General features: G+C 38.1%; 1 protein-coding gene across 3 annotated transcripts in view; it reads right to left on the bottom strand.

Annotated features, from left to right (window-relative positions):
- Positions 1-17,191, bottom strand: part of LOC126619120 (probable LRR receptor-like serine/threonine-protein kinase At3g47570) — a 99,545-nt gene that overhangs the window by 837 nt on the left and 81,517 nt on the right. Inside the window, exons 1-3 of one of the 3 annotated variants that reach the window (XM_050287397.1) lie at positions 12,311-13,221; positions 12,074-12,173; positions 434-3,156 (exon numbers count right to left, since the gene is read on the bottom strand). In XM_050287397.1, coding sequence (XP_050143354.1) covers positions 434-3,152 — 2,719 coding nt within the window. In that variant the 5' untranslated portion in view covers positions 3,153-3,156; positions 12,074-12,173; positions 12,311-13,221. Of the gene's footprint in view, positions 1-433; positions 3,191-12,073; positions 12,174-12,310; positions 13,222-17,191 lie in introns of those variants that run through there. The other 2 variants (XM_050287400.1, XM_050287399.1) reach the window with 2 other exon arrangements.

Genomic DNA, 17,191 nt, shown 5'->3' on the forward strand with positions numbered 1-17,191 from the left:
ATTGTTAGCAAACATGTGTATCTTATTATAGCACTCATAGTCCAGCTCAACAAAGCACTTTAAGAATTAGTTGGTTGTAAGTTAGCATGGTTAATTACTCAGTAAACTAATCCCTTTAGTGTTACTTCTAATTAATCAAACCTTAACTTAGCTGAGTATCCAGACTTGTATTTTATAGACGTTCATTCAATCAATTCTAAGGATAAAGTTTATTAACATTTTCTAAGTACGATTCATGAAGTCAATGTGGAATTCGATTAGCCATGACATTATAAACTAAGATATCATATGCAAATGCAATTTGACTTTTACAAATCGATAACGTCGTTACAAATTTTTATGTTATGATTTTTTGTTTGTTAAAAATAAGAATTAATTAGCTAATTTAGTAATAAGTTATTAGGAACAGAAAAAAGAAACTCATTATTCATACCTGGAGGAATGTAGCCTATAGAACCCTTCAACTGAGATGACATGGTTTGACTAAAGGAGGAATCATTTGATGTTTCAAAGAGGAGCCTTGCTAAACCAAAATCCCCAACATGGGCTACCATATCTTCGTCAAGAAGTACATTGCTTGGCTTTAGATCACAATGAACAATAGACGTTTCGCAATGGTGGTGGAGATAATCTAACGCAGAAGCAACATCAATGGCAATGTTCAATCTTTGCATAAAACTCAATCTTTTATTTGGAGATTCCTCCTCACATCTTGGATACAACCATGAGTCTAGACTTCCATTTTCCATGAACTCGAAAACTAGACTTTTGAAGTCCTTGCCTTGATTATCAATGCTTGAGCATGCTGTTATGATCTTGAGAAGATTACGGTGCCTAATACTTCCTAAAGCTTTGCATTCATCAATGAAACTCTTAGAAGCTCCTTCTTGTTGAAGGTTTAATACCTTAACAACAACTATTGTTCCATCGCTAGGAATTACCCCTTTATAAACAGAACCGAAACTTCCTGAACCAATCAGATTATCCACAGAGAACCCATTAGTTGATTTAACGAGTTCTGAATAGGATACGCTTGATTTCCAATCCTTATAAGAGCGTGTAGTTGCATGTCTATCTCTTGACTTTTTGAGCATTGAACAAGCAACAAAGAAGCACGATACAACAATTATGAATGCTAGTGCACAAGCTATTGGGATGACTACCCTTGAGGAAAGCAGTCCACGAGATGAATGCTGCGAATTTTTGGGGCATGGGTGTAGATGTAATTGTGGGATACCACCACATAATCTATGATTTCCAACAACTGAGACACTACTAGCATTTGAAAAAATCCCTTCTTTAGGCAACTCACCCTCGAAATTATTATATGAAAGATTGAGATATTTTAGAGCTTCAAGCTTGCCTATGAATTCAGGAATCTGTCCAGATAAGTTATTGTCTGAAATGTACAGTTCTTCCAAGGCTCTTAAATCCTTAAAAGACTGAGGAATTTTTCCTTCAAATTTATTGGCTTCCAAGTACAGGAACTCCAAACTAACACATCTGCTGAGGGTGCTGGGGATTTCACCTGATAACTTGTTGTTTGATATATTTAGCATTGTGAGATGTACCAAATCCCCTACTTCACTTGGCAGTGAACCAGTCAAATAATTGTCGGCAATTTCCAAAGAAATTGAAAGAGATGAAAGCTTAGTAAGCTCTTTAGGTATTGTTCCCGTAAGATTGTTATTAGAAAGTGAAAGTATTAACAAATCTCGGCAATTTCCAAGACTTGGAGGTATACTTCCAGAAAACCCGTTGTCCTCCATGTAGAGCTTTGTTAACGAAGTGATGTTACCCAAGGAGGACGGAATTGGCCCAGAAAACTTGTTGCCACCCAAAAAAAGTACGACTAACTTTTGAAGCTTCCCAATTTCATTAGGGACACTATGATCCAAATAGTTACGCTCCATTCCTAGACGGTTCAAGTTTATAAGATTTCCAATGCTATTAGGGAGGCTTCCATGTATCAAATTTTCCCCAAGAGTAAGGGACTTTAGTTGGGTTGAAAGGTTGGCAAGAGAACCCGGGATTCCTCCTCCAAAATGATTTTGGAAAATACTCAATGTTTCCAAACTAGTGCAATTAGCCAAGAAACTAAAAAATTTCAAATCACCGTTTTTTCCATTTCCCAGTCGATTGGATTCAAAGTTTAGCCGAACTAAGCTCTGCAAGCTTCCGAGATTTTCACCAGGGACTGACCCAGTGAGCTTATTCACAGAAAGATCAAGCCTTTGAAGTCTAGAAGCATTTGACAAAGATACAGGAATATTTCCTGTGAATTTGTTCATACCACAGAAAAATTTTACGAGGTTAGGGAGCAAAATGCCTAGATTTGGTGGTAGCTCTCCATGCAACTGGTTTTCAACAACACTGAAAATATGTATGGACGAAATATTATAGATTGAAGAAGGGACGATACCAGACAAATTATTCAGCTCAACTGTGAATACCACCAAGCCTGTTATATGCCCCAGCTCATTGGGTATGCTTCCTTGAAAATTGTTTTCGCCAAGAGTAAGACTGCTCAACAAAGAAAAGTTTCCTATCCAAGGTGGGATGGTTCCAGTGAGATTGTTACCAGAAAGCCATAGATGTTCTAAATTCAACAATGAACTGAGTTGGTTCGGAATGGACCCCTTAATATGATTGTATTCCAAATTAAGCAATCTTAGTTGTGCGCATTGCGACAAATTAGTTGGAATTTTCTCACGGAAGGAATTATGAGAAAGGTTGAGATATTGTAGGCTTTGTAGATGACCCATTTCTGAAGGAATTCCCCCATGAAAGTTGTTGTCTTTCAAATTGATTGCAGTAAGATAAGTAAGATTTCCAACGGAAGGTGGAATGGAGCCTACCAACTTTCGAGCTTCCAGGTTCAACATCAAGACTCTTTTGGTGGAACGATGGCAAGAAACCCCAACCCAATTGCAGAAATGGATGGAATGATTCCACGAGCTCATGACGTCGAAAGGATCTGCCGTTATTTTTTTCTTGAAGTCTAGCAGAGCAAAGCGATCAGATTCATTTCCAAGCAGAGTAAGACTGCGAAGTGCTGTAGATTCGAGGCATGTGCTCATGCATAAAAGAATGAACCCATGCAGGAATTTGAACAAAACCAGCTTACGGTTGATACGTGAATGATCCATCATTGCTCTAAGACAGAGAGCAAAACAGGTTAATTAACGAAACTGAATTTGCACAAATCCATAAATTTTGAAATTTTGAAATTTTGGGAGTTAATGTTTTGAGAAACAGCTCTCAATTTCCCGTTTTTGTTTTTGCTGGTTTTTGAAGTGGTTGTGAGAACCGGTTCTTTTGAACCAATTTAATCGGTTTTAGTGATTGCATGCGGAGGGTTTTTGAATTTGTAGAGTCGATCTGAAAATATTGTGGGATTCTAGGGAATTGAGGTTTCTTCCGATTCTAAATTTTACAGACTATTTGTTTTCTAAAATTTGGTTTTGGATGAGAAAATGATGATAAACAGAGGGCAAGTGTAGTTCTTCTTCTAACATTTTGCTAAGTTTGCTCAGCTCTAAACCCTTCAGTCTACTACATAGATATATTGAATTTATTATAAACAGTTAAGAAAAATAGTGAAACACCAACAAAGAAAAAAACAACAGAGATACTGCACAATTAAAATGAATAAAGGATTATATATTAGTATTTAAGATATATAATGTTTACTGATGTGTACCTTTTTTTATATTTTGATGAACAATAATGATTTCAATTTTTTTAGCACCGATCATTTTCAGTTAAAAGTAAAAGGTTTTAGTTTTGACTCTTATTCTGTAACTTAGTCAATTCCCTCACCTCAGTGGGTAAAATAAAATATGGTTTTATAACAAAATGGATCTTATACTCATGCAAAATATCGTTGTATAACAATATGTTAGACATAATACAAATTTCCCTTGAAAATTCTGAGAGAAGATACATTTTGTGTCAACAAAAGTCTGACGCACTAATCCTTTTCTTTTTATATCTACCTTTTTTGTTATGATATCATTTAACCTCCCTTTTGGACATGCTTACACTATAGTAAAATGAAGTTATAAGCTTTCTTGGGATATTCAGAAAGTATGAAAATATGAATATTATCAAAGGAAATTGTATTGAAATTCAAAGGTTTTATTTGCACTCATTTTTTTTTCTTTTTCTTTTTCGTATGTTTGTGAGGAGATTAGAAACAAGCTCAAAGGTTTTGCACTGTTTTCTTTTCTCAATATCTTTGATTCTATATCAAATTTTCTTCATAATTAATTATCCTTTGTGAATGTTGATATTGTAGTGAACAATCACAAGAAGGTAAAATAAGTGAAGAAGAAAGTTGTTGAAGCCAAGTATGCTTAAGCAAATCAAACAATTTGTGCCTTTTTACTGTAGCTCTTTATATGTTTGGCATTAGTATTCTTTCTAAACCCATAAACTTGAATTTACTTAGAAGGGTTTTTTTTTTTTTGTGTAATCTGTATTTGCTTGGGTTGAATGAGTTGTATTTGATGATTTTTTTTTGGGTAAATATTGCTTCTTATTTTCTTCAGTTTGTTTATCCCTCTCATAAATAGCAAAAACACAACCAAAACCAGGTATGAGGTTTTCTTTTCCATTACAGGAGTTCCAATAAATTTTAGTTTTGCTGTATCTATTTGTCAATAATTTTAGTTTTTTTTTTTTTTTGAGAGAAATTTTTCTCTACATGAATATTATACTAGAAGGTATCTGTTCGGGTTTTGTTTTTGTCTTAATATAATGGATAAATTTGGATATGAGTTTTGATCTTTTCAATCAATTGAATTCTTTGGTTTCTATGACAATCTTAATCAACAGGTGGAGGGACAACAATTTGGAATTTTAGATCTCCCCATTGAGTTGCATTTTTTGGCAACCCCAATATTTTAGATCTCCCCATTGGGTTGCATTTTTTGCATTTTCTGGGTTTTATTGGGAAGGAGAGAAGGTGGGAGGAGAGAGAGAGGGTGAGGGAAGATAGAGAAATTTTTAATTCCAACTTTTACCTTTTATTGTGTTATTAGTGGAACCCATATACAACATTTATTTTTTGAGCCGAACTCATAGGTAGAGGGAGAGTCCGTTATCATTTCCCTAAAAACAAAAGAATAATCTTACACTTATTATTTATTTGAACCATCATTTATATCATCTCTTTAATATAGGTTGGGATTGCCAATGCATGTGAGTCTCCTATTTATTAGAGAAATGGAATAAATAATGGTATAAATATGTGGCAAGAGTAACATTTTTATAAATAAAAAAATAAAAAAAAATAAAAAAGTTTTTGTGAATAGTGAATAGAACTTGTTGGAGTATGTGGCCAAGTGGCCAACTTTTGGCTATAAAAAATTATAAAGAAAAAAAGTGGACAACAAAACAAATTAAAAAAGGGAAAGGACAACATGATTATGTTTCCTTGTTTTGTGGCCTGTTTTGTGGCTCCTTTAAAGCCATAATTATTTGGTTTTTGGGTAGAAGAAAGGAGGAGAAGAAAAGAGGGCTCATTTTTTCTGAAGAGAGAAGTTAGAGCTACCGAGAGCAAGGAGAGTTGCAGAGAGCCCAAAAAGAAAGAAGAAGCTGCTGCTTTATTGGTTAGTAATCATCTACCAAAGTAGTTGTTGTAATAGCTTTGAGCTATATGTATAGAGAAGAAATTATTCATTATATTTCTTCCTCTATTTGTTTCTTTAGTGTGTGAGAGCTATTGGGTGTATTGGGTTATTTGGGTTGTGAGATTGCCAACACTTTGTAAACTCCCATTTGGTTGATAGTGGATTATTGGGTGAGCTCCTACTGCTCCGAGGACGTACTCCAATTACACTGACTGTTGAGGAACCTTGTTAAAATCTTGGTGTCTTTAATATTTTGTTCTTGCATATCATTTGATATATTTTCTGTGGGTTATCAAGAGTTGGTTCCATAAGGTTTTGGTGCTATCCTAGCACAACAATTGGTATCAGAGCACTGGTTGCTCTTGGGTACTGTCTAGTTGCCAAAGATGTCAGACGGGCAAGATGAGAATCCTTTTGGAAGCAGCTCTGGGTTTGCAAGAACTACGGTGCAAAATGCAAAGTTCGAAGTGGAAAAGTTTGATAGCACAAACAACTTCGGGATGTGGCAATGTGAGGTTAAAGATGTGTTGGCTCAACAAAATCTACTTGCCGCTTTGGGAGAGAAGCCGGAAGCTATGTCGAAGCCGGAATGGGAGAAATTAAATTTGTGGGCTTGCTCTTCAATTCGGTTGTGCCTTGCAAAAACTCAGAAGTATTTTGTGATGCGGGAGACATTAGCAAGTGTGTTGTGGCAAAAATTGGAAGACAAGTATATAACAAAGAGTGCAGAGAACCGACTACACTTGAAGAAAAAGCTCTACCGCTTCCAATACAAAGAAGGTACAAAAATGATTAGACACCTTGATGCTTTTAATAAGTTGATTGCCGACTTGTTAAGTTTAGATGAGGATATTAAGGATGAAGATAAGACCTTAATATTGTTGAATTCATTGACGGACTCTTATGAGCATTTTGTTACCACTATTATGCATGGTAAAGAAACTGTGAAATTTGAAGATGTGTCAAATGCCTTGATGAATTATGAAATGAGGCATAGAGATAAAAATCATGATAGTACCTCTGAAGCTTTATTTGTTAGAGGTAGATCATCGGAGAGAAGATCATCTTCTAGTAGGAAAAAATCACAGTCTCGACCTAGAGGAAACTCTAAAGGTAGAAAACCTTTGGAAAGGGATGAATGTGCCTTTTGTCATAATAAGGGCCATTGGAAGAAAGATTGTCCTAGGTTGAAGACCAAAGGCAAAGAAAGTTCTGAAGCTAATGTTGCTGAGGTTGAAACAGATTTTTCTGATTTTGCTTTAACCACTTCCTCATCATTTGATTGTGCTACTAAGTGGGTGTTGGATACGGGTTGTACTCATCATATGACTCCTCACAAGGATTGGTTTTCAAGCTTGAAAGAGTTTGATGGTGGAGTTGTGTTCATGGGAGATGACAATCCTTGCATAACAAAAGGGATTGGTACAGTTCGGTTGAAGTTGCATGATGGCATGGTTAAAGAGTTGACAGGTGTTCGGTATGTACCGAATTTGAAGAAAAATCTTATTTCTTTGGGTACTTTGGAATCCAAGGGTTTTAGGTTTCATTCAGATGGACAGACATTGAAAGTTACTTATGGTTCACTTGTTGTGATGAAAGCTCCTAGATGTGGCCATTTGTATTTATTGCAGGGAAGCACTGTGACAAGTGAAGCATCTGTAGTCTCTTAAAATATGAGCACATCTGATTCAGATACTACTAGATTGTGGCATATGAGATTAGGCCATGCCGGTGAGAAAGCTCTACAAGGGCTTGTGAAAAAAGGTCTTCTAAAAGATGCCACGACTTGTAAGCTTGATTTTTGCGAGCATTGTGTCTTGGGGAAGCAAACTAGAGTGAAGTTTGGTACTGCTGTACATCAGACGAAGGGCATTCTTGATTATGTGCATTCGGATGTTTGAGGTCCTACAAAGACTCCCTCTTTGAGTGGTAGACATTGGTTCGTGACCTTTGTTGATGATTATTCAAGAAGGTCTTGGGTTTACACTATGAAGCACAAGAGTGAGGTATTGAGCATTTTCTTGAGTTGGAAGAAAATGGTTGAGAACCAGACTGGGAGAAAGATTAAGATTTTGAGATCGGATAATGGTGGTGAATACACATCCGACCCTTTCTTTAAAGTTTGCAAAGAGGAAGGAATTGTGAGACATTTTAGTGTTCGGGGAACTCCACAACAAAATGGAGTTGCAGAAAGATTGAATCGAACCTTGCTTGAGAAGGTTAGATGTATGTTGTCTCAGTCGGGTTTAAGCAAGTCATTTTGGGCAGAAGCAGTTAATTATGCATGTCACATCATCAACCGGTTACCCTCAGCTGCTGTTCAGGGTAAGACACCAATGGAGGTATGGACTGGAAAACCTTCTTCTGATTATGACTATATCCGTATTTTTGGTTCACCTGCTTATTTTCATGTGACTGAAAATAAACTTGATCCAAGAGCCAAAAAGGCTATCTTTCTTGGTTTTAGTAGTGGTGTCAAAGGTTACAGGTTGTGGTGCCCAGAGATGAAAAAACTTGTAATCAGCAGAGATCTGACATTTGATGAAGAAAGTATGTACAAAGTCTCTGAGAAGAATGTGAAAGATGTCCAACATGTGGAGCTTGAGAAAGTTGCCTCTGGTACTTCAAATCCTATTTCCGCTGATGTCGAAGCCACTACAAGTGAAGAAGTTGGAGACCATGAGGATGTTGAAGAAGTTGAACTTGAAAATTCTATTCAAGTTGAAGATGAAGTTTCACCTCAAGAGTCTATTGCCAAGAACAGAGGAAAGAGACAAATTACCAAGCTAGCTCGGTATAGTGACTATGTTTCTTTTGCTCTTCTTATTATCACTGATGAGATTCCATCCAATTTTGAGGAAGCTATTGAGAGTGAAGAAAAGGAGAGGTGGTGCAATGCCATGGGTGATGAGATGAATTCTCTCTTAAAGAACAAGACTTGGGAGTTAGCTAAATTGCCTAAGGGCAAGAAAGCTATCGGTTGCAAATGGGTATATGCCAAGAAGGAAGATGCTGATGAGAAAAGCAATGTGAGATTCAAAGCAAGATTAGTTGCTAAAGGGTATGCACAAAAGGAGGGCATTGACTACAATGAAATCTTTTCTCCGGTTGTGAAACACTCCTCAATTCGCATTATGTTAGCTCTTGTTGCACAGTATGATCTTGAGCTTGTGCAACTTGATGTGAAAACGGCTTTCCTACATGGTGATTTGAATGAAGAGATTTATATGTGTCAACCGGATGGGTGGATGGGTATATAGTGAAAGGGAAGGAGAATTTGTTTTGCAAATTGAAGAAATCACTTTATGGCTTGAAGCAATCTCCAAGGCAATGGTATTTGAGGTTTGATAAATTTATGAGAGGCCAAAATTATTCTAGAAGTCAATATGATCATTGTGTGTACTTCAAGAAGTTGCAAGATGGGTCTTTCATTTATTTGTTGATATATGTTGATGATATGTTGATTGCCTCAAAGAATGTTGAAGAGATTGAAAAATTGAAGAAGCAAATGAAGAATGAGTTTGAGATGAAGGATCTTGGTGAAGCGAAGAAGATCCTTGGCATGGAGATCACTAGAGATAGAGAGAAGGGTTTGGTCAGTTTGAATAAAAAACAATACCTTGAGAAGTTGATTCGGAAGTTTGGAGTTCATGATTCAACCAAACCGGTTAGTACTCCTTTGGCTCCTCATTTTAAATTGAGTTCTCTACAATGTCCTAAAACTGATAAAGAGAAGCTGCAAATGAAAAATATACCATATGCAAATTTGGTTGGTAGTTTGATGTATGCAATGGTATGCTCTAGACCGGATATTGCTTATGCAGTTGGCATGGTGAGTCGATATATGCATAATCCAGGTAAAGAGCATTGGCAAGCAGCTAAGTGGATATTGAGGTATCTCCATGGTACTCGAGATGTTGGTTTATGCTTTGAGACAGATGACTCTGGTATTGGTCATTTTGCAGTTCGTTATGTTGATTCAGATTATGCAGGTGATCTGGATGGAAGAAAGTCTACTACAGGCTATGTGTTTACTATGGCTAAATGACCAGTTTGTTGGAGGTCCATTTTGCAGTTGTCTGTTGCCTTGTCTACTACAGAGGCTGAATATATGGCAGTTGCTGAAGCTATAAAGGAGGCCATTTGGATACATGGGCTGATTAGAGATTTGGGGGTTGATCAGAAGCAGGTGGAGGTACATTGTGATAGTCAAAGTGCTATTTATTTGGCTAAGTATCAGGTTCATCATGCGAGGACCAAGCACATAGATGTGCGTTATCACTTTGTTCGTGAAATTGTTGGTGAAGGGGAAATCATTCTCCAAAAGATTCCAACTAAAGACAACCCCGCTGATATGTTGACTAAGGTTGTTGGTGTAGCCAAGTTTGTTCATTGCTTGAACTTGGCTCATATTTTGCCTATATAAAGAAGGCGTTGAGCAGTAGGAGTTTTGGAGCATTTGGCTCTGCATGAGTTGTTCTCTTGCTAGTGTTTGGGAGTGTTTTTGTGTTGGTTGGCTTATCATGGTGATTTCGGAACTTGGCCAAGGTGGAGATTGTTGGAGTATGTAGCCAAGTGGCCAACTTTTGGCTATAAAAAATTATAAAGAAAAAAAGTGGACAACAAAACAAATTAAAAAAGGGAAAGGACAACATGATTATGTTTCCTTGTTTTGTGGCCTGTTTTGTGGCTTTTTTAAAGCCATAATTATTTGGTTTTCGGGTAGAAGAAAGGAGGAGAAGAAAAGAGGGCTCATTTTTCTGAAGAGAGAAGTTAGAGCTACCGAGAGCAAGGAGAGTTGCAGAGAGCCCAAAAAGAAAGAAGAAACTGCTGCTTTATTGGTTAGTAATCATCTACCAAAATAGTTGTTGTAATAGCTTTGAGCTATATGTATAGAGAAGAAATTATTCATTATATTTCTTCCTCTATTTGTTTCTTTGGTGTGTGAGAGCTATTGGGTGTATTGGGTTATTTGGGTTGTGAGATTGCCAACACTTTGTAAACTCCCATTTGGTTGATAGTGGATTATTGGGTGAGCTCCTACTGCTCCGAGGACGTACTCCAATTACACTGACTGTTGATGAACCTCGTTAAAATCTTGGTGTCTTTAATATTTTGTTCTTGCATTTCATTTGATATATTTTCTGTGGGTTATCAAGAGTTGGTTCCATAAGGTTTTGGTGTTATCCTAGCACAACAGAACTAACAACAATTAAAGTGCTAATTAAGTGGGTTAACCAACATGAGCAACAATTAAATGCTAATTTCACTTTTCCTACGCGGTTAATATTTATGAATATAGTCCATTCAATAAAGCTCGTATATGCGAAATTTCAAACACATGGAATTGGAATTATTTTCATTCATGACTTCTCCTTCCCAGTTACTGCTATAAGATTATAAGTATGAGGTTAAACATTAAGGCCAGCTATACAAGGTTCAATTGATATAGAAAAGTCTTATTAAAAGAGGAATGCTAGTCCTTGTTGTATTAGCATTGTATTATGACGTTGGAATTGATTTTCCTACTGGACAGGGAAATATATTCAGTTTCCTATATGGATTTTAATACGGATTCCTCATTAGTTTTGTCTAGGATTATGTTCGATATATGGTGGTCTCTACTACTGTCACAGATACTAAGCTCATTATTGGACTTAAAACTATTATGAGTCGAGCATATTATTTTCTGCAAGAGAGGAAAGGTTCACTGAGTTTTGTTAGGAGAGTTTTTGACTATGGCATCATCTTCTGGAGCTTCTACAGGTTAGTCTTTGGCCATTCTAGTCATATAAATATTATATTTGCAGATATGGTGTTACAACTGCATGAATATTCATTTAGTATCTATAAGCGAGATATGAAACCTAACTAAAATATATAAAAATAATATACCTGCAAACAAGACATTAATTTGTGATATAAGTTGATAAAAAAAGAATCAGTCATATAATAGATAAATACAATTTACCTGTGATATAGATGGATTATAAAAATTAAAAACTAAATCTATAAATGGGGTTTAGAGCAGGAAGAAGAAGAAGAACATACATAACAAAAAGAAAAATAAGTAAGAATAAATAATTAAAGAGACAATTAGAAAGAAATTTAATTTTTATTGTAAATTTTGTCATTAAAGAGACAATTATTTATAATAACATCATTTTAAACTTAAGGGATTGGAATTATTTTAATAAATAATGAATTGTATTTTATTCAAATACTTACAAAAAAGATTCATTAGATTCATATAAGATTGAAGCTTAATGTTTGAGAAAGAGACGCAGATTACATGTTGAATGACATCATGAAAATTGTTCAAACAATATCATTTCATGAAAAAGCACTCAATCTGTCTTCAAAAGTTCATCCAAATCATATATACAAAACAAAAATATCAAACAAATATAAACAAAAACAAGACAAGCGGTAGTCACCTCTTTTTTCGTAACCTTGGCCGCTGCAGTGACGTTTTGGGTGCCTACTTACTTCGTTACCAATTGCTTTGGTATTTGAGAAAGAGACGCAGATTACGTGCTGAATGGCATCATGAAAATTTTCAAATAATATCATGAAAGAGCACTCAAATCTGTCTTCAAAAGTTCTTCCAAATCATACATACTAAACAAAAATATCAAACAAATAAAAACAAAAACAAAACAAGCAGCGGTCACCTTTTTTTTTCTTTCATAACCTTCGGCATGTTTTGAGTGCCTACTCCATGACCAATCGCTTGAGTCACCGTGCAGTCATGAATAAAAGGATGGTGACATAATTGCTCCCTCCTTGTCACGAGAAGAAAAGGCTTTGAAGGCAAAGCTAGAAATGGAGGGTGTGTGTGGACTCTAGACTATTAACTAGAAACGGAAAGCAAAAGAAGTATGCAGAAAGAGAGAGAGATGGGGTTTAAATGTGAGGGCAGAGTAAGGAGAGGAAGCAAAAGCAAGAGTGGTAATCAATATATACACACTCTAAGGGGGCAGAATAAATTGGTTGCAGACTCGTCACTCTTGATATTCGAATCTAAGAGCTCTTGTAAGAGAAATATCATTAACTAGTATTAATAAGTGACAAAAGACTTTTCCTTTTAATATACCTTGAGTTTTATGACTTAACCAACCCAATCTAAGTCTAGCACTAAACGAGTCATATTCAAAGAGGGGTGGCCAAGGACTTGGAATAAAGCGATCATCAACTCGGAAATTTCTATGAGAAAATGGGAATCATGTAATGGAAACTGTTGAATTAGTAATTACTAAAAAAAATAAAAAAATAAAATCTTTTTTGAGGAAAATTTGAAAGAAAAACAGAAAACATGTTTAAGTCTTGTTAAAAATATTAACCAAATTCACTTTCATTTTCATAGACTCGAGAAAGTGAAATTCTAAGGAAACTCTTAAAGTAGTATACTTCATGGATTCTTAGCCACCTTACATTTTAACGTCAATTTTCGTGCTAACATTATAAAATGTTGTATAAAAAACATGAGGCGGCAGAGAGTCCATTGAGAGTTTTACATTTAAGAGTCTCCGTAGCATTTCTACTTCAGGGAATATATGTTAAAACCGATATTTAAAAACATTGATTATGTCACATTGTGGAAATTGGAATTGTGCAGTTTCTTTTTGGGTTGATGTGTTGACTTTGGAGTCTTTGCCCTACTTGTCGAGAAATTGTCGTGTCCTCACTCCTCACTGGAATTTGTGAAATCGGTAATGGATGAGTTAACAGGACATATTCAAGATGATATTCCTTGGTGTATGCTTTTCGCAGACGATATAGTGTTGATAGATGAAACTCAGGAAGGGGTAAATGCAAAGCTTAACCTTTGGAGAGAAGTGTTGGAATCTAAAGGTCTTCGCCTAAGCCGATCAAAGACAGAATATATGGAGTGCAAGTTCAGTGCAAATGGAGGCCAAAACGAGTTAGGGGTGAGGATCGGAGATCATGAAATACCAAAGAGCGACCGTTTTCGTTACCTAGGATCTATCTTGCAAAAGAACGGAGAATTAGATGGAGATCTCAACCATAGAATACAAGCTGGATGGATGAAGTGGAAGAGTGCATCCGGCGTGTTGTGTGACCGCCGTATGCCACTGAAGCTCAAGGGAAAATTTTATAGGACGGCAATAAGGCCGGCGATGCTGTATGGCACAGAATGTTGGGCGGTGAAACATCAACACGTACACAAAATGGGTGTAGCGGAGATGAGGATGCTTCGTTGGATGTGTGGGCACACGAGAAAGGATAAGATTAGGAATGAGGATATCCGGGGTAAAGTAGGAGTAGCCGAAATTGAAGGAAAGATGAGAGAAAATCGGTTACGGTGGTTTGGACATGTGCAAAGAAGGCCTACTGACGCTCCGATTAGAAGATGCGACTATGGGACAGAGGTTCAGGGCCGAAGGGGTAGAGGAAGACCTAGGAAAACTTTGGAAGAGACTCTAAGAAAAGACTTAGAGTACTTGGATCTAACGAAGGACATGACACAGGATCGAGCACAATGGCGTTCTAAGATTCATATAGCCGATCCCACTCAGTGACTTGGATTTTCCAAGTCTCCAACCAAGAAGTTTTCCTCACTCGGGAAATTAAGGGAACACTACCCCAACCTACATGCTCCACTCAGAAAGCTTCAACATACAAGCTTCAACAAAAGAAAATTCAAAGAACTTAGCGAAGAAGGCTTTGGTGTATTTAACACAATACGTTGAAATGAAGGAAAGCTTATTTATTGATATCCCCGATAAGCTACAAATATGTACATATACATGAGTCAAAATAAACACACAAGAGGGAGCCTTCACAAAGGTTGCTTAGGAGAAGTCTCAGCAGTCGGTAGAGCCCCAGAAAGAGAAGGCACCGGAGGGGGATCATTTGGAGCCTCAGTACTGGACAGAACCCTAGGAGGAGGAGGCATCAGAGGTTGATCATTTGGAGCTTCATTACGCGGTACAGCCCCAGAAGACGAAGGCAATAAATGTCTTTGGAACAAACCCACAAATCTCTGATGATCAAGTAAAACCTGACCATCAGTTTCCTTCATCTGGTCAAGCTTCCTCTTCATGTTTGTAGCATAGTCATGTGCGAGCCGGTGCAACTGTTTATTCTCATGCTTGAGCCCTCTAATCTCCTGTTTGAGACTCATCACTTCAGCCGCCAATGATTCAACTTGGCGGGTTCGAGCAAATAGGCGTTGGGCCATATTAGACACAGAACCTGCACACTGAACACTGAGAGCCAGCGAATCCTTAACAGCTAACTCATCAGACCGTTTGGAAAGTAGTCTGTTATCTTTGGGAGTGAGAAGGTTCCTGGCCACCACCGCAGCGGTCATATCATTCTTCATCACGGAATCCCCAACGGTAAGAGGACCAGTTGGGGAGACGAAGGATGGGCGCCATATGTTGTCTGGAGAAGGCGGGGCTGCCTCTTCAACAAGGTTCAAGTCAAAACGACGGTCGGAGGGGCCAGACATTTTCAAAGGTGTTGAAGAGAGAAGAGGTCGGACAAATCAAGATATTAGAAGTGCAAGAATGAAGCTTCTACTGGTGGAGATTCAAGTGTGCTTTGGAACTTAATGCCAGCCTCTATAAAAATCTGCACTCGACGGAGCTTCAGAAATCAAAGAGGCGCCTGCTCAGAAATCGAAGAGGCGTTTGCTTTCTCAAAAGTTGGGCTGCTTAGAGATCACGAGGGTTGATCTCAGAAATCGAAGAGCCGTTTGCTTTCTCAAAAGTTGGGCTGCTCAAAGACCACGAAGGCCGATCTCAGAAATCGAAGAGGCGCTCGCTTTCTCAAAAGCTGGGCTCCCTAGAGACCACGAGGGCCGATCTCAGAAATCGAAGAGGCACCTACTTTTCCAGCCTTGTCAGCACCTGTCACACGCACACTCAGCTTTGCGGAAATTATGGGCATTCTGTCAAAGACTTCTGGGGAAGTAGAAAACACATGAATCTTACTGTTCAATCACCCACTTCCCACACGCAACAATAGCTCATGGGTACCACAGATAACTTTGCCAAAGTTCTCTGCCAAAGTTGAGCACGTGAAGCTTGCAGCTCCCACTACATCGCTCTGACCAAGAAGGGTAAAAGAATAGCAAAGAAACAGCACTAACAAAGTTTAGACCCATAAATTTTGAAGGTCTAGCTACCATATTATTACCCACAAGGGTAAAGGAACAGTACCACTGCTGGATAATTGGAAAGTCCATGTATGTCAACCTTTGTGCTTCGTGGCAAGGTAGACTAGCAAACATGCCCAACCTTTACTCACATTCGAGAAAACACTCCCAATAAGATTGCTTGCTCCAAAAGCGAAGAGGCACCGTCCTCCGAATCTAAAGAGCCAGACTCCTAACATGACTACTTTCTTAAAAATCGAAGAGCGGGTAAAGGAACAGTACCATTGCTGGATAATTGGAAAGTCCCTGTGTGTCAACCTCTGTGCTTCGTGGCAAGGTAGACTAGCAAACATGCCCAACCTTTACTCACATTCGAGAAAACACTCCCAACAAGATTGCTTGCTCCAAAATCGAAGAGGCACCACCCTCCGAATCTCGAGAGCCACTCTCCCAACATGATTACTTTCTCAAAAATCGAAGAGACACTGCTCCCCGAATCTCGAGAGCCAGACCCCCAGCATGATTGCTTTCTCAAAAATCGGTGAGGCATCGTTCTCCGAATCAATCGAAGAGGCGCTCGCTTTCTCAAAAGCTGGGCTGCTCAGAGACCACGAGGGCCGATCTCAGAAATCGAAGAGGCACCTACTTTTCTAGCCTTGTCAGCACCTGTCACACGCACACTCAGCTTTGCAGAAATTATGGGCATTTTGTCGAAGACTTCTGGTGAAGTAGAAAGCACATGAATCTTACTGTTCAATCACCCACTTCCCACACGCAACAATAACTCATGGGTACCACAGATCACTTTGCCAAAGTTCTCTGCCAAAGTTGAGCACGTGAAGCTTGCAGCTCCCACTACATCGCTCTGACCAAGAAAGGTAAAAGAATAGCAAAGAAACAGCACTAACAAAGTTTAGACACATAAATTTTGAAGGTCTAGCTACCATATTATTACCCACAAGGGTAAAGGAACAGTACCACTGCTGGATAATTGGAAAGTCCCTGTGTGTCAACCTCTGTGCTTCGTGGCAAGGTAGACTAGCAAACATGCCCAACCTTTACTCACATTCGAGAAAACAGTCCCAACAAGATTGCTTGCTCCAAAATCGAAGAGGCACCGTCTTCCGAATCTCGAGAGCCAGACTCCCAACATGACTACTTTCTCAAAATCGAAGAGAGGGTAAAGGAACAGTACCATTGCTGGATAATTGGAAAGTCCCTGTGTGTCAACCTTTGTGCTTCGTGGCAAGGTAGACTAGCAAACATGTCCAACCTTTACTCACATTCGAGACAACACTCCCAACAAGATTGCTTGCTCCAAAATCGAAGAGGCACCGCCTTCCGAATCTCGAGAGCCAGACTCCCAACATGATTACTTCCTCAAAAATCGAAGAGACACTGCTCTCCGAATCTCGAGAGTCAGACCCCC

Source organism: Malus sylvestris, chromosome 4 (genome assembly GCF_916048215.2).
Source record: "Malus sylvestris chromosome 4, drMalSylv7.2, whole genome shotgun sequence".
Lineage (NCBI taxonomy): Eukaryota > Viridiplantae > Streptophyta > Magnoliopsida > Rosales > Rosaceae > Malus > Malus sylvestris.